Source organism: Benincasa hispida, chromosome 5 (genome assembly GCF_009727055.1).
Source record: "Benincasa hispida cultivar B227 chromosome 5, ASM972705v1, whole genome shotgun sequence".
NCBI classification, from domain to species: Eukaryota; Viridiplantae; Streptophyta; class Magnoliopsida; order Cucurbitales; family Cucurbitaceae; genus Benincasa; species Benincasa hispida.
This window is the reverse complement of record NC_052353.1, coordinates 56750788-56768057: the sequence shown is the minus strand read 5'-3', so window position 1 is coordinate 56768057 and position 17270 is coordinate 56750788. Positions and strand designations below refer to the sequence as shown.

The 17270-nt window shown below is 32.4% G+C and overlaps 2 protein-coding genes and 1 non-coding gene across 5 annotated transcripts; 2 read left to right on the top strand and 1 right to left on the bottom strand.

Moving 5' to 3' along the window:
• Window positions 1–612: 612 nt before the first annotated feature.
• Window positions 613–698, top strand: TRNAM-CAU. The gene is given in 2 exon segments: window positions 613–650; window positions 663–698. It is a non-coding gene; the product is annotated as a tRNA-Met (tRNA).
• A 124-nt stretch (window positions 699–822) lies between these two features.
• LOC120077788 (epimerase family protein SDR39U1 homolog, chloroplastic) lies at window positions 823–11356 on the top strand. 2 transcript variants are annotated; one of them, XM_039031814.1, is made up of 13 exons: window positions 823–1127; window positions 1269–1319; window positions 2885–2960; window positions 3195–3254; window positions 3351–3469; window positions 4073–4117; window positions 4590–4668; window positions 5150–5211; window positions 5748–5850; window positions 6822–6882; window positions 7184–7254; window positions 10020–10159; window positions 11021–11306. In XM_039031814.1, exons 1-13 carry the CDS (start codon window positions 1050–1052, stop codon window positions 11120–11122), a joined length of 1047 nt encoding a protein of 348 aa, XP_038887742.1. In that variant the 5' UTR covers window positions 823–1049; the 3' UTR covers window positions 11123–11306. The 2 variants fall into 2 exon arrangements, with proteins under 2 accessions (XP_038887742.1, XP_038887741.1); XM_039031813.1 differs by lacking the exons at window positions 823–1127; window positions 1269–1319 and adding an exon at window positions 2099–2716 and having other exon boundaries at window positions 11021–11356.
• LOC120077789 (ubiquitin recognition factor in ER-associated degradation protein 1-like) lies at window positions 11262–16559 on the bottom strand. 2 transcript variants are annotated; one of them, XM_039031815.1, is made up of 10 exons: window positions 16404–16559; window positions 15753–15827; window positions 14611–14688; window positions 14155–14179; window positions 14007–14039; window positions 13792–13913; window positions 13557–13687; window positions 12576–12790; window positions 11974–12239; window positions 11262–11504 (listed from the first exon to the last, which is right to left on the bottom strand). In XM_039031815.1, exons 2-10 carry the CDS (start codon window positions 15756–15758, stop codon window positions 11412–11414), a joined length of 969 nt encoding a protein of 322 aa, XP_038887743.1. In that variant the 5' UTR covers window positions 15759–15827; window positions 16404–16559; the 3' UTR covers window positions 11262–11411. The 2 variants fall into 2 exon arrangements, with proteins under 2 accessions (XP_038887743.1, XP_038887744.1); XM_039031816.1 differs by having other exon boundaries at window positions 11974–12233.
• Between the last annotated feature and the right edge of the window lie 711 nt (window positions 16560–17270).

The window sequence follows — 17270 nt, the reverse complement described above, 5'->3', positions numbered from 1 at the left end:
AGAAGAAACGAGCCAATCACACACCATTCACCCACGTAGAAGGTTGAGAGATATTAGGGGGCGAGATTTAATATTTCTTCCTCTCATCGTCTTCCTTGATCTCCGATTCAAAAGAAAATATGGGAAGAGAGAGAAAAAAATAAAATTTCAATTTAAAATGTCATATAATATTTAAAATAAAAAATCTCAATTCAATAAGTTTTAGCACATATTCTAAAAATTTTGCAGACTAAAGAGATAAATTTTGAAATTTCAGCAACCAAATAAACATATTCATCAAAACTTAATGATTAAAAAAATAATTGTTGAAAAATTTAGGGATATTTTTAAAAAAATAGAAAAATAAGAGAAACTATTTACATAAAATAACAAAATTTAATCTTTTTTAATAGAGGTTGATAAGAAGTCTATCAATGATAGAAATTGATAAAAGTCTATCATTAATACTATGTGATAGATATTGATAGAAGTCTATTAGTATTTTATTTTCTGCTATATGTATAAATAGTTTGACATTTTTTTTTTTTTTATAAGAGAACATTTCCCAAAAATTTTTCTAGTAAGTTTAAAACATTATACGAATTATTATGGTATCAATATTCAAACATTAACGGGGTGGTGGCGCAGTTGGCTAGCGCGTAGGTCTCATAGCTATAAGAGTTATCCTGAGGTCGAGAGTTCGAGCCTCTCTCACCCCAAGCTTTTTATTTTTTTAAAATTTCTAAAGTACATGTACGAAATCAAAATAGTATATACATATATATATCTTTTTTTTTTTTTCTTTTAAAAAGGAAAAAGAAAAAAGGCCGATTCTATATTTTCATAATTAATGAATCATCTTTCAATCCTCTCCACTCCAGGGGAGCTTGTTCTTCTAAGAACCATTTGTTTCTTTTTGAGCTTAATTTTGTGATGGAAATGGTTCAAAATGTAGAAGATTTGTAGATTGACATAGCCCATCAATTCCTCCCTATCCTAATCTTCTTCATCTCTCCCTCTTCCCTTATTTCCTTCTTACTTTCGCCGCCGACACACCTCCGACCCCATTAATGGACCTCCCTCCCGTCATTTCCTTCTCATGGAGCCGTACTGTCTCCCATTTTCTTCGCATCCCTCAACACCTGGCAGTAAGTGTTCGATTCTCATTGTAATCTCATTTATTGGCTTTTGGTTTTGTGGGCCGTTGAGGAATGAATGGTTAAATCAATGCCTCACCGTCCTCTCTCTGTTTTTCTTCGTTTAAATTCTCTTTTTTTTTTTTCTTGAAGATTTGTGGCAACAGGTTTAGGGTTTTCTGCGCCATTGATGCTGCAGAGATGGTATGTACTTTAATTTCTATGTTTTTAGAATTGAGAATTGTAATGTGTGGTTAATTTGAAGTCAGTCTGTTCTACTGGTGATTTTATATATACACACACACACACACATATATATATATTTGATAATTGTTTCCAACGTTTCTGTAGCTGTGCAATCATCTTTATTGTTATTGATCTTTTAAAATTATTGATTCTTAAAGGATGAATTTGGGGGGCTTGGCATAGGTAAATTTGTGTTGGGTTTTGACAAAATATTAGAAAAGCAGTTGTTCTACGTCTGAAAGGTTCAAAAAAGTGATGGGCTCTATTAAATGGGCCTATGTCTTTGGTTTTAAATCATCCTATTTTGGAGTACTTTAAGTCTGGTATATTAACTCAGTTGTGTGAGTTGTGTAATGATTTGAGAGACTGTTTTCTTGTGATTGCGGTCTGGGAGAGATTTTTGTGCAATTGTAATAATTTTTCAGGTTGTGAGTTTTTTTTGGTTCATAGTTTTTTCTTTGGTTGGAAGTTTTTCCACGTTAAGTCATGTGTTCCCTGTTTTATTGCTTTATTTTAACATTTTTTGTTCTTTTTTTTGCTTATTCCTGAGTAGAAGGTTTTTCCAACAATTTGAGACTTCGTAGTGAGGCTTTATTGGCTAAATGGTTATGGCATTTATCAATAGAGTCGGAAGGTCTATGGCATAGGGTCATTGTGAGCAAATATTGTCTTTTCCCTTTCAAGTGGTCATCCATTTGTGAGTTTGACACTTTCAATAATTCTTGGGAAGCAATCTCTTTGGGTTTTTCCACCTTTTCTAATTCTCTAGAGTACTCAGTTGGAAATAGTTCAACACTTCTTTCTCTTGGGAGTACCATTGGTTGGGTGATAATCCCTTTTGTACTTTGTTTCCTTGCTTGTATCACTTTTCCTTCTTGAAGTTGTGTCCTATGGCTTGCTCTCTTGATGTTGGTTTTGGTCGTCCTTTTTTAGATAGGGAATCATTTGTCATGTCTTCTCTTCTTTCTTTATTAGGAGACATCCATCTTCATTCAAGGAGAAGAAATATTAGTTTTTGGTCCCCTAATCCCTCTAAGGGTCTCTCTTGTTCATTTTCCCTCATTTTGGGTAGCCCTCACACTTCTAGGAACTTGAGGAAGGTTAAAATTTCCAAGATGGTCAATTTTTTTGCTTGGCAAGCCTTACATGGGAGAGTCAACACAATGAGTTGTATTCAAAGTCACTCTTCCTTCTTGTTGGGGCTACAGTGGTGCTTTCTTTGTAGCAAGTTGTCTGAAAATCTGGATCACATCTCAGTGAGATGCCAGTTTGCGCTTTCGACATGGAATTGTTTTTTGGAAGCCTTTGGTGTTTGCCTAGCTCGTTATAGAGATCATCCACTCATGTTGGGCAAGGTTTTGTTTCATCTGCCTTTTTGTGATAAGGGTCATGTTTGCCGCCCCCCCCACCATCTTGTTAGATCTGTGGTTGGTTCAATCCTTTTATTAGATGTTTCTGTGAGCCCTTTTCTGCTCTTTTGATTTTCTCAACTCTTTTCTTAATTAAATGAAAACTTGTTGCAGAAAAGTCAGCTTACTGTATCAATAACTGGAGCTACAGGCTTTATTGGCCGAAGGCTTGTGCAAAGGCTACATGCAGGTTATGTTCAATACATCCCGCTAGAATTTGGAAAAACCTAGGACATCAAAGCTTCCCTATCTCTCTCTCCTTTTTTTCCTTACTTTCTTTTTCTATTTCTAATTTTCTACCAAACAAATTCACAAATATTGCTTGCTTAAGACCATATCTCTAACCTTTTAGCTCCAGTCTGCTTCTCACAATATAGTGGATCAACGACTGATTGAGAATTCTTTGTTGTGTTGATGATTATAGATAAACATAAAATTCGAGTTTTGACACGTTCTAAATCTAAGGCCGAGTTGATTTTTCCGGGTAAGAAGGTAATACATGTCAATAGTCTTTCATGTTTTACTGTACCTTCTGACTCGTTTTCTGTCTAACTTTTGAACTACATCCCACAATTTGTAGCTGGGAAGTTTCCAGGAATCGTGATCGCAGAGGAGCCAGGGTGGAAAGACTGCATCCAAGGTTCAGATGGCGTTGTTAACTTGGCTGGGATGCCTATAAGTACCAGGTGGTCTAGTGAGGTTAGTACATATTTCCATTGGATTTTAACCACCTATAACATGATTTATGGTCCCATTTACCACACAAGGAGCAAGTAATAAGCTGTTTGATCAATGTTTCAAAAGGCCCTCTGAGCGTGTGCCTAGGCGCTAGGTGCAAATTTGGCACCTTGCCTTGAAAAGGTGAGGCTCACAAAAGAAGGCGGACGCCTTTTGTGAAGCCCAAAGGCTCAAAGCCTTGGGATTTTTTCATTATTTTTTAAAAAATAGTAAGAATTAGGGGTTTTTCTTCTTTATTAACTAAAAACAATCAAATTTACTAAAGCCTAAATGCAAAATTCCTTGTGTTTAGGGTTTTTTTCCTCCCTCATATTTCCACTTCAACTATGGTTCTTTTCTTCATATAGTACTTTTATATATAGTGCGCCTCATAAAAGGTTTTTTGCATCTTGCACTAAAAGACAGTGTGTTCGATTAAGTAATAATTGACAGTTCTATTGACCAGTTGATCTGACAGTTTGTGGTAGTATGATGAAACAACTATCACAATTTGATAATCTGACTTGTCATGTAAGTTATCTTTCCAAGATCAATAATATATACATGGTACCCATTTTAATACAGATCAAGAAAGAGATCAAGCAAAGCAGGATCAGAGTCACCTCAAAGGTAAAAAATTTATCGAACATCATAACTATAGTGTACTGCCAACAGTTTTAGATACTTCTTCTAGATACTTCTTCCTTCTCTAGCTTACAGAAGCAGTCTGATGTGTAACAATATTTAATACCTCGTCTGCTTAGTTACTGTAGGGCCCCTAGTTAGGAAAATAATAGGATTATTAGTAGAATATTAGTATTCTTATTAGAAGGGGCATATTAGTAATTAGATAGTAAAGTTGTTAGGGCTTTTAGTTATAAATAGTGGGAGTGGGTTGAGAGGAAGGTATTGAAGAATTTTTTTGGTAATTTCCTTTGGGGAATTCTGGGAGAGAGTAACCCTCTTGAAAGACTCTAGTATATTGTAGTTTTATTATTGATATTGCAATATAAATCTATCTTTTAGTGTTCTTGTTTGTTCTTTGTGTTCTTGAGTGTTTCTTATTAGGAGGTATTCTAACTGTTACTCAACTAATGTGAAGGTTGTAAGCTTAATTAATGACGCACCAGATGCAGCTCGGCCAACAGTTTTGGTTAGTGCAACAGCTGTTGGTTACTATGGTATGTCCATCATTCTAGACTTACTCAACTCTCTCTCTATGTCTCCCTAACTATATATCTGAAAGAACAGATGCCAGTCTATAGTTTAGTTTAAAATTTTAGTAATATTCAAAGCAACTTGATCAAAGCACAAGAAGCAGATTGTAAAAAACGGAAAGACTCTCAGTTGTAATATTGTCGACGATTCACTTTCTCAGGAATCAAAATCCAATCTTACGTTATGACAGAAGAGAGCTGTTGTTAAATTTTGTTTTAAAATCCTTTTTCTATTAGGACTGCCTATTTTCTCAGTTTCAACGTGAGAGTTATGAAACTCAAATTCATAATCTAAAATATACGTGAACTATTCTACCTCTAAGGCACTAGTCTTCTTTTTCTTTTTTCTTTTTTTCTTTTTTTTCTTTTTTGGGATAAGAAACAATTTCATTGAGGTATGAAATATCCCAAGGATGAACTATCTAAACCCTATTCTATCTCTCAGGCACTAGTGAAACAGCAACATTTGATGAACGAAGTCCATCCGGAAATGACTACTTGGCCGAGGTGAGGAGAATTGTCAGTAGTGCTTATTAAAGAGGAATGGTAGGATTTTTTTTTTCCCGTAACTGAAGAGGAAAATAGTCAAATAGTAATTACTGTTAATAATAATAATAAAACATCGAATTTGTTTCATTGTGTTGCAACCAAATTTCCATTAACCATAGAGCATATCTATAATTCTACAGTTTTTCCCCCCCACACTTCTAGTTCATGCTTGTGAAGGAGACTGGTTTGTTGAGTTAGTAAAACTTAGGGTCGGTTTAAAATGACTTTTTAAATGCTTCAAAAGATTTTCCCCCTTAAAAAATCATTACAAACAAATTCTTATTTACTATATGAAAATGGACTTGAGAAAAATATACATCCTCCTCTAATTGACTTGATGGTTGTCTAATCTGAAGTGGTTTGTTGAGGGAGTATTATTAAGATTTCCTTCTATTTGTCGTATATTGAAAATTTTCATACCACAGCTTATGAAATATTTTGTTAACATTCATTTCTGATGTTTGTTTACTTAAGATAATATGGTGATTTTCCAGGTTTGTAGGGAATGGGAAGCAACAGCCCTGGGAGTAAACAAGAACGTCAGAGTTGCTCTTATCCGTATAGGTGTTGTTCTTGGTAAAGAAGGTGGTGCTTTAGGTATGGGAGTTTAGCCTCATGATTTTCTTATGATTTCTCAATTATTTATTTATTTATTTATTTTTTGGTTTGGTCCGTCCGTCTACTTTCAACTTTTTATCTATTTTTATAGTATGTTTGGGAGTGATTCTAAAAGGATTAAAATCATTTTTGTCATTTTCCAAAATCATTTAAAATGATGTTAATCATTCAAAATCAATTTTAATAGTATAAAAAATGTGTTTAAAAGTGTAAAATTAAATGTTCAATTAATTTTGAGGGATCAAAAGTGTGTTTTGGGATGATTTTAAACATGGCGAGTGATTTTAACTATTTCAAAATCACTCCAATACATACACTTAAATTTCTATACTTTCAAAACATCTATATTTTTAATTTTGTCCAATCTAGTTCATGTGTTTCAAAACGTTTATTTCGGGCCATACACTTTTTAAAATTCTATCATTTTGATAATTTTTTTCTCTTTTTAATCTATTATTTTCAATCACAATTTCAGCTCAATGCTGGATTAAATAATTTCCCAAAATATTGTCATACTTATGCTATATTTAAATAATTTTCCAAAATATTGTCATAGTTTTGTATTAAAGATCTTTCATTGTGCATCGTATTTGTGTTAGGATCTTGCAAATACGACTAGAAAATATATATTTTAAAAATGTATGACCAAAATATGTCTACCAGTCAAAATCTTGGTTGTAGTTGAAAAGGTTCAAGTTAATTGGAAAGTTTCCTAAATTGCAATAATATGTGTACTATTCTCATTAAATTGACTGTCATTTCAATATCTTTTAAAAATGAAAAATTCTTCATGGGAAAAAAAATCCAGTTGTGATACATAGTAGTGTTAGACCCTTAAGATTGAGACCTGTGGCTGGGCTATTTAACCCGTGACAGTAGGTACTATGAAAGTATTAAAAAAAATTTGTATGTTAAATTTTTAAATCATATCTATCTTGGTGGCTTTGCAGCCAAAATGATCCCTCTCTTCATGATGTTTGCTGGAGGCCCTTTGGGATCTGGAAAACAATGGTAATACTCTCAGTCTCCAAAACTCAATTATGTGTGGAGTTGAAAGATTTTTTGTTAGTACAATATGGGGTATGAAAAGATTGAAGGGCATTTTGGTATTTTGACCACTTCTCAAAATGAAGGGTAAAAAAAAAAAAAAAAAAAAAAAAAACTTTTCAACTTAATTTTTTTTCTTCCAAAAGAAAACATTTTAGCCCATGGCATTTTACGTTTTTCTTTTTGTGATAACTAATTAGCTTACTAAAGATTCGATAGGATTTATTTATTCCTTGCTTAATTTAATATTAAAATTGGGTTGCAGGTTTTCATGGATTCATTTGGATGACATTGTGAACTTAATATATGAAGCTCTGATCAATCCATCTTATCAGGGTAATATTTCTATTCAATCCTTTGCCAAAAAAAGAAAAAAAAAGGGAAAAAAAATCCATTTAGCACTGTGGCAGCATATAACATTACAAATATATATATTTTAAAAAAATCAAATATTGGAAAATAATAAGTAAATTATTGGTAATAGTTAGTTAATCAATACATAGGTTAATAATGACCGGGGGGAAGGAAGAAGAAGGTTAACAAATGATTATAAGAGTCCGGATAAATTGACTATAGAAAAAAATGAGTAAAAAAAAATACATTCTTGGTTTGAGATGGATGTTTATCTGATTTCTTAAGTTTCAAAACATACATCTTAGTTTATGAGATTTGAAAAATAGTTCTAAATGGTCCTTACCGTTAATTAACTAATAGAAAATTAGGTGGCAATAATGATGTGGTAATTTTAAATGATGTGGTGAATTTGACTTGTTTTTATTTCATCTTATTTATTTATTTGTTTCTTTTTGTCTGATACTTTCTAATCTCCTCTCCTGCAACCCCCAAAACAGTTTTATGGTTTTGTACATATAAATCCTCACTCAATTCTGTATCTCAACCTAAATCCATTGTCATGAGGTATAACCCTAAAAAATTGTCAATTAACTTTCAGAGCAAAATCATCTTCCAAAGTCACTAGATCATCGAATTCACATCATATTTTTCCCCCCTAAAAACCCTATAATGAGAACAAAAAGAAAACACCTAATCGATCAGTTCCACCAATTATTTAGCAACAAAGAGAGGGAAAAGATGTCAATTTGCAACAATAACACCGAATAAGAGAATATGATAAGAAAAAAAACAAACTATACATTTCATTGCTTCTTATTTCAAATAAACTACTCCAGAGATTAGAATGAGGCAAAAAAAAAAAAAAAAAAAACAACTATTTCCAAACATTGGTTTGGGGACTGTTACGTTTTGTTTGGCAATCATTTTGTTTTTGGTTTTGAAAATTAAATCTATTTCATCTATATTTCTTATAATGATTTGTATCTTTCTTAAATAGAATGATTGAATTCTTAACAAAATTTTTAAAACAAAAATAACTTTTTGAAAGCTACTTCTTTTAGTTCTCAAATTTTGGTTGGTTTTTTAAACAATTGGTGAAAAGTAGATAACAAAAGAAGAAATTTGGAGGTGGAAGTGGTGTCCATAGAGTTACCAAACATGAGTTTAGTTAGTAGTTTTAGTTGCAATTCCTTATTTGTGTTATTTTCACATTCCACACCACTAAAAAAATACCATATGTCATCTAATTTTTCAATAGTCAACTAACAGTCAACTTTAACTGAAGGACCATTTAGAATTATTTTTCAAACTTTAAGGACTAAAGTGTATGTTTTAAAACTTCAGGAACCAAACATGCATCTATCCAAAATCTCAGGGACAAAGTGTATTTTATAAAAAAAAAGGATCGAAAAAGTCATTTTTATTCCAACTCTTTTTATAAAAATGGTTTGAAATACACTTTGAAAATGTTTTAATAGCTATTTTGAGGGATTACCGAATATTTCAATTTTATTTTCAAAATGATTTTATTTTAAAAATTAAATACTTGAAAAATTAAATTAAACACACCCTAAACTTACTGTGATCAGTCAATTACTATGAATTGTTAGTAGTTATTGATTTTGGTTGATTAATAACTATCAGGTAAAATAAAAACATAAATTAAAAATATTTAAACAAATAAATTATTAAAAAATTTGTCAATGGTTAAGCTTCTTCATAGGTTGAAGATTTTAACTCGTCTCTACCTTTGTAATGCTATATTTTCATATATCTGAAGAGCTTGTTTCGTCACCTAGGTTTTTTCCACTTTCCCTCACATTTTTATCTTATTTTATTTTTTTTAATTTTTTTAAAACATCTTTGCTTAAGCTTTTCTAATTATTTTAATCTTAGTGTTATTTTTAATACTAATTAAATTATCCATTTTATAAGTTGAAAAGGATAAATAATGGTTGCTAACGCAAAAACTCAATTGACATTGAGTGTACTAATAATTGCAAAGCTTGTAGTTCAAATTCTGAACATTCAATTATTATACTCAAAAGAAAATGATAAATAATGGTTTAAGTGATGTTTTTTTTTCCCTAAAGAAGTGTAAGAACAAAGCTTAATTTTTTTTTTTTTTTTTTGTTTTTAAAATTGTACATTAAAAAGAAAAAAACACAAGTTTTAACCATTTATGTCTCATTTGATAATCATTTCGTTTTTTATTTTTAGTTTTTGAAAATCAAGCCTATTTTCTCCCTAAAAACAAAAACAAGTCTTAAAAGTTTTTTTTTTAATTTTCAAAATTTGGCTTGATTTTTTAAACTATTGATAAAAAAATTAGATAACAAATGAAGAAATCTAGAGGTGAAAATAGTGTTTATAGACTTAATTTTCAAAAACAAAAAACACAAAATTAAGACTTCGTTAGGTAATTATTTAGTTTTTTTATTTTTAATTTTTGAAAATTAAGTCTACAAACACTTCTACCACATTTAGATTTCTTTTTTGTTGTCTATTTTTTACTATGTTTTCAAAAAATTTGGAAACTAAAAAAAAATGTTTTTGTTTTTTGAACTCTGGTACTTAATAATGATGCAACCCTTTATAAGAGAACACGAGATGATAGATATAATTTTCAAAAATAAAAAACAAAAAAATATAATAATTACTAAATGAGACTTCTAACCTTAGTTCCCTTTTTGTTTTGAATTAATTGGGTCGGGTACGGATGATTAATTAATAAATTGATAAATCAGGCGTTATAAATGGAACGGCGCCGAACCCCGTTCCATTGGCTGAATTATGTGAACGATTGGGAGCTGCGATGGGCAGACCTTCATGGCTTCCCGTACCTGAATTTGCTCTCAAAGCCGTCCTTGGAGAAGGAGCTTCTGTGGTGAGAATCACTCTTTTAATTAACATTACTATTTTCCCCAAATTACCACTTTATCCAAAATGTTTCGTAAGTTCATCAAATTTCTAATTTTATGTCCCCCGAGTCTACTTTGTTAGATACTTAAAGAAATCATTAGTATGAAAATTTCGGAAAAAACTCAATAGGCCTTCTGTATCTAATAAACCCATAAATTTTAAAATGAAAAAGAAAGTTGGCCTAAAAAATCAGATAAACGGAGAAAAAAATAATCCCAACTAAACAATCTCAAAAGTGTGATTGAACTTAATTTCTTTTTAACCCCATATACTTAGATTTATATTACCATTTTGATCTAGTCTTTTCATTTAGTCCAAGTACTAATTCTTCAAATTTAGTTTTCTAGTTCTTTCCATTTTGGTCTTACTTTTGGTTCTGTTTCATTTTAACCCTGTACTTTCAATAAACCTTTTTTCAAAATTATTTTTTATATAAATTGTTTAAATAATAATAATAACTTTCATACAACAAAAGCCATCAAATGAATGGATTTTCTACTGTTTAGGGACTAGCTTGATTTGTTAAATATATGGACTAAAATTTTCATACAACAAAAGCCATCACATAAAAGCAAATGTTAATAGTGACTTTTTTAAAAAATCAGCTATAATCTAATTTTAGGGACTAGCTTGATTTATTAAATATAGGGAATAAAATTAGACATTTGAAAATATTCAAAATATAGAGACGAGAATTCCTATATTAGCCAAAATAGTTTTTCTACTGTTTAGCCAATTACAATAAAAATTAACTTTCAAATGATTAAATTTGAGAATTGTTTCATAAACTAAAATAGAAAAAAAAAAAAAAAAAATGAAACTGCAGGTTTTGGAAGGGCAACGGGTGCTTCCTACCAGAGCCAAGGAATTGGGTTTTTCATATAAGTACCCGTCTGTGAAGGACGCACTCAAGGCCATTCTTTCTTAAGTGCAAGTATGAAGAATAGCGGTGGGCCAGCATTTTTTTAAAAAAATTTTCTTCGGTGAGATTTAATGTAATTTTATTTTGGTTCCCTTCTCAAATGAAATGGAATGCAAGATTAAATTGTAGTGAAGGAGATGACATATTTGGTCATAAATTTATGGACATAACCCAGGCATGATTTCAACTACATTGTGAGGTCTAAGATGTGTAGACAATGAAAGTGCTCTATATATCCAGTGAAGTAAATGTGGACAACTTATATAACTAGATTATATATATATAGATAATGAAATCAGCCTCTCAGTGAGTACCTTTTCCCAGAGAAAGGCTGAAATTTGGGGTCTTCCTTTTCAGGCTGCTTTTGTTTACTCTCTTTTGAAGCCTCCTACAAAATGACAAAAAAAAAACTAGGTTATCTTTCTTCCTTTTTTATACTCGGAAGTGCAAAAACAAAAACAGATTTTTATAAATTATTTTGATTAGTTTCCAAAACTTGACACAAACTTAAATGTGAAAGAAATGTTTATAGGCTTAATTTTCAAAAACCAAATTATTACCAAACATGTCCTTTTCGATTTATGTCCAAAAGGTCTCTAAACTCTGATGTGTCAATGTCATAGATCCTCAAATTTTAAATTTTATGTCTAACATGTGCTTCATCCAATAAGTATTTAAAAATTTATAGATCTTGAAAGCATAGGATTCCATTAGACATAAAATAAAATATATCAAAAACCTAAAAGATACAAAATTGAAAGTTCATTCACCAATTAGATATTTTTAAAGTCAGAATACCCATTAGATATAAAATTAAAAGTTTAAATATGATAGATTGTGAGCAAAGTGGACAATACCTTTAGTGTTTCTTTAGGATTCCGATTAGCATTTTGTCCAAATACCAACTTTCCCTCAGAATGACGAGTTCCGTTCACTGAGCTAGATCCAGCAGACTGTTGTGAATGGCCATATCTACTATTACCACCCGATTGCTTCTCATCGGATGACCTAGAAGATGAAATTGGCTGAGGCTGATGATTTGAAGATTTACCATCCAAACGTCTTCCTGTTCCCATGAAAGCACTAAATTTGGGTTCGGCTTCGGCATATGGAGCTTCTGCAACTGCAAAAGAATTCATTTAGAATTTGACAGATTGCCCTGTTCCTAGATGCATCCATCTCTTCCACATTCATCTACATATACCAAGAACTAGTAAACGGTGGCCCCTTCTGATTTTCCTTGGCTCATGATCATTAATCCTACAACATTAGGTGACTGGAAAGCTCTATCTAGAATCAGGTTACAAGCTTATAATAAACTGATTTAGATCAAACATCAATTTCATAAGCATAAAAATAAAATGAAAGAAAGCATTAAACTGATAAAAGTAAAAGTAAGAAAAACAAGAGCAGCAACAAATTGTAGTAAGAATTGAAGAAAAATGGGAGAAGATGGCACCTTGCTCCTTCCCCTTGATTGATGCAACAGGCTTCTCCGGTTCCTTGTAATCCAGGGGAGGTGCAAAATCCACCTCACAATCTGTCTCAATAATACTTATTGCATTGGATGGCTTCGTTTCGACTATGTCAATGTAATATTTCTTGTTGTTATATGCCACCATAATACTGTCTCCAGTGGTGAGGCAGGAGAAATTCCTAAGTGTTGTCTCTAAGCTGTATGACAAAGATAAATAATTTGATGTTGGGAAACAAACTTCATCAACCAACCACATGTGATCTATGACAAGGGCATAACACCGAAACAAAAAAGAAAGGCCACCACCCTTCTCGTCAAGATCTGGATGAGTTCGAAATGTGTTAGTGAGCAATGTTCTAACATTTAAACTTTCTTAACTACCAAGACCAGACATTTTTTTCCTTTTTTTTTTTTAATAGGAAAATCAGCTTCCGTTTATCTTATCACTTATGAAGTCAAGCATGGACAATTTGAAAACACCAACATTTGATATTGACCACGAAAAACTTTCAATATCACTTTCATCAAGCAACAAACGTAGTTGCAAGATAAAAAATACTTCTATGCAGGCTGTGGTTGAGGCATTCTTTCATATATATAGATTTGGACTATCATACCCTTGAGAATTTTTTTTTTTTTTAAAAAAATGCTTTCTCATAATACTCAATATTCTAAGTGACTACTGAGCTTTGAACGCATAGCTAAAAGGACATTGGATTAGAGCTGCCTACTTTTACCATTGGGTCAACACCAACCGATGATGTGTGCTTTGATGTTCAAGCATTTCGTGTACTTTTTACACCTAAGGTTACAAAATAGGTAGTAGCGGCTAAATTAACATGGGTTAAAGAGCTCATACTCAAATTAAATAAGAAAATGGCCGTGGATTTCAAATTTAGAACTCCTACCTGTGACCCAAGCTGCAAATAAAAACAAGTAGAGAAACTTGAACAATTATCTTACATTGCTTTTGGATTTGAGATGTCCAAAAAGTCCTTTGTATGAGGTTGTAATTTAACATAGGTTCCCTTTGGAAGAGTGACGTTCTTCACTTGCACTAGGTCTCCTTCTTGTAAAAGCATGTTCTCCATCATCTGAAGGGGAAACAATTAGAGTGGAAGTGTTCTAGGACAGAACGCAAGACAGAACCAGTAACACCTGGAACCACATATCACGCAAGAGAAATATGGAACCCTACCCAATAAGGCATGTAAATCATGCCTTCTTCTGCAACAAACTCCAAAACCCCACAATGAGAGACTCGCTCAACAGCATCATTTCGAAGCTCAAATAACATAGGATAATCAATTTGTAATGAAGCTGCAGGGGGTTTTGTTTAAATCAGTAACCTACGATGAAAAGAACAGAAAAAACAGGAGAATAAAAATAACTTTTAAAAATATGCCAACAAACCAAGACGATCAAGGGCTGATGGAGGCATTATAACTGAAAAACAAATTAAAATAAACAATATGAGAAATTAAGAATATGAAATTGAAAAATATGTTAAAAAAGGAAATGAAACCTAAAACACAAAGAAGGTAAAGACCGAACATCTTACTTCTATCTCCAGTTTCAATGTGTGGCTGCAGGATGAAAAGATTAACTGGGATTAGAAGAAACTAACTATTTTGGGAATAAGAAAACAATTTGGTTTTATTTTTGCAAATACAGATGCTTCAAAGTTCTTTATGATGAAGAGCAACATTCAATACGTATTTACTTTCTACTGTATTGGCCTACAAATTAGAGACACGTGCAGCAGTTGCTTGATATTACATGAATTCCGAGCTTAAAAAAAATTTATCCAAAAGCAATGGTTCTTCCACGCTCAAACTTCAAACAAAGATAAGAGCATATTGCAACTGCTGCGTACATTTCTTTAACTAGCATGAATAACGCCTTTATTATGCACAGAAATCAATAAATGCAAAAAAGTCGAGGAACACCCCCAAACACTAATCTCCATTTGAGCACGTTTCTAAAAATGGTGAATAGATGTAGAAGAAAATCAAACCTTATCAATAAAGGATGCAGAGAAACATTGATATCTTTGCTCAAATGATGTTCCACGATATCCATACCCATCAAAATACTGCAGATGCAGAAACATAGAGATAACGTAAGTTAAACTAACCAATTTCTTTTCCCTCATAAAAATTCAACTTCACAAAAAGAACCCTCCTAAAACAGGGAACTGGAGGCCAATGTATCGCAGAAATCATAACATGGATATGGCCGAGTAAACTTCAACAAAAGTTATGATTGGAAACATTCAACACATTATGTTCTTAAATTTAGTTTATCATATACTAAGAAGGACAGACACTTTAGTTTGGCTAGCATGTTCGTGTCAGACACTTGGACATTCCGACACTTGTTGGACACGTATCGGACACTTGTTAGTACAACAAATGTGTTAGACATGCATAAAACACTTGTTGAGTAGACTAAAAGGAAACATATATGACAATAATAATAAATTTTAAGTGTGAAATACATCAAACTAAGTTTTGTTTTTTAAGCATATAACTGCATCAATTCATTTACTTTGAATTTTCTTTTGGTATAAAAATGATATAAGTTCTTAAAAATGTATATTTTAATAAATGTGTCGTTGTCATGTTGTGCCTTAGATTTTAAAAAATGACGTGTTGTTGTGTCTGTGTTGTATTGTATCCGTGCTACTTCGATCATATAAGTGACAAACTGCTTCTACCAAGTGGGATGTACAAAAAAGGAAATATATTATTTATTTTTCTATTTAAAAAAAGGAGTGCTTTGATTGCTCATATATCGTATTGGTTAGCAGGTTCTTGGCAGCAGAAATAAATATGCAATACAGGGATAAATCCTCTGCAAATATTTCTTCAGCAAGTTTTGTGTTTCATAGCCAGAAGAAGCACAAGGTCTTCAGGTCAAGGATTAACACAAAGCAGTAATGTATGTAACAAAAAGCAGAAATCAGCAATTTGTTATATTGAGGGATAGTAGAACCTTCTGTAGGTCAATTCAATTCAATTCCACACCACAACGTTTAAAACACATATTGCATGCCTTTTCTTCATTTTCTCGTCACACAGGTAATGTAAGAATCCAATGCAGTTTCACAAAACATCAGAGGTTCTCATTTCAACAAGCTGAAAAAAGCATGCATACCATCATGTAAAGCCTGTAAGGAGTTCCTCAACGGATAATCAACCTCTTATAGGCTCCAAATCGAGCGGTGAAGAACTGCATGTTGTACAATTTGTAAGAAAACCAAATGCTTGAAAATTACAGTATCCTAATCATAGACCTCAAATTCCAGCAAGAAATCGCTAATTCACATAACAATTTATACAGCGTCGTGAGGACGCCAAGTGCATCAAACTTATTCATCACCAAAATAGCAGAAAAATGTAAATAAATAAATTGCACATCCTCACTTCCCTTCTGCCTCAGTGTCAAGAAATACATAAAACTAAGGCAAACAACTAAATTTTAATCTGAAAATAAATGCAGAACTAATACCAAAGGTAATCAATCAATAATAAACCAAACATCAGACTGAGTACTCCATAAATTGCTATGTGTATCTTTCTTTGGCCGCAGGTAACCATCAAGTTCCGATCAACAAAACAGTAAATAAGCTTACTAACAAACTAATGCAAGTATCCAGAGGAGAAAAACGAAAAGATAATGAAAAATCAAAGTTCCCGTCGGTCAGCTTTCTCAACAAGCAAACAACCAGAGTATCATCTCAAGACGATAAACCAAAATAGAATTCGAATAAAAAAGACACAAGCTAGAATGCGAATGTGATCGTACCGGAGATGAGATAACGGAGGGATGAATCGCCGATGAACGATCGCCGGCCGGAGGAAGAAGGAAGGGGAGAGAGTTTTGATCGGTTTCTCTGATGGGCGTCCGATTTGGAAACCCAAGAGTGCTCAAATGGAAAGCAGGTGATCGTAATGTTCACGCCATGTATCTTCTGCTGCCTTTTTGGGCCTGGGCCTGGGCTGGGCTTTTTTATAGCCCAACCTATTGCAGCCCATATAAGACGTGGGATTAAGCCCGTTATGACCCATTTGTAGAAATGGTGCCGTATAACTATAGAAAATACCGGTAATAAAAAATCTGTTAAAAATAATTTTATCCCCTAAACCGTATAGAAGTAACAAATTAAGGGGTATTTGTAGTGATGAGATGAGATGAGATGAGATGAGATGAGATGAGTAGGGATGGTAAAATTCCCTACGAGGTCGGGTCCCCACAGGTCTCCGACTCGATTGGGGTGGAAAATCCTTAGTTTGGACTAGTTACAAGGTCAAATCGGTCCCCGATCGAGGATGGAATGAGGAGGGGATTCCTTCCCCATCCCCGGCCCCGCCTATATATATATATATATTAATGTTTTTTGTTATGAATTAATAAAAATTAAATTTATTATATTAGAAAATTAACATTTAAAAAAAAAAACTGAAACAGTAGCTTCATCTACTATTTTAGTAGTTTATTACATACATGTAACAATAATACTAATTTCTTTATAAAAATTGATAATTTCAATGTAAATACTAAATTAAATTAATTTTAAATAATACAAATAATAAAATAAAAAGTGAGGATTTTTTTCCGTGGGGACCTGAATCCCCGACCCCGATCCCAACCCAAAAAATGAGGAATGGGACG

Bases quoted from the DNA above. Each gene is read 5' to 3' on its own strand.
- LOC120077788 (XM_039031813.1), top strand. From the start codon at position 2,252: ATGGCTTGCTCTCTTGATGTTGGTTTTGGTCGTCCTTTTTTAGATAGG. The intron at 5,212-5,747 runs GTGAGGAGAATT...GTGATTTTCCAG, and splicing joins GAAATGACTACTTGGCCGAG to GTTTGTAGGGAATGGGAAGC. The intron at 7,255-10,019 runs GTAATATTTCTA...TTGATAAATCAG, and splicing joins GATCAATCCATCTTATCAGG to GCGTTATAAATGGAACGGCG.
- LOC120077789 (XM_039031815.1), bottom strand. The intron at 13,914-14,006 runs GTTTGTTGGCAT...AACCCCCTGCAG, and splicing joins ATCAGCCCTTGATCGTCTTG to CTTCATTACAAATTGATTAT. The intron at 13,688-13,791 runs GTAGGGTTCCAT...TTTCCCCTTCAG, and splicing joins TGATTTACATGCCTTATTGG to ATGATGGAGAACATGCTTTT.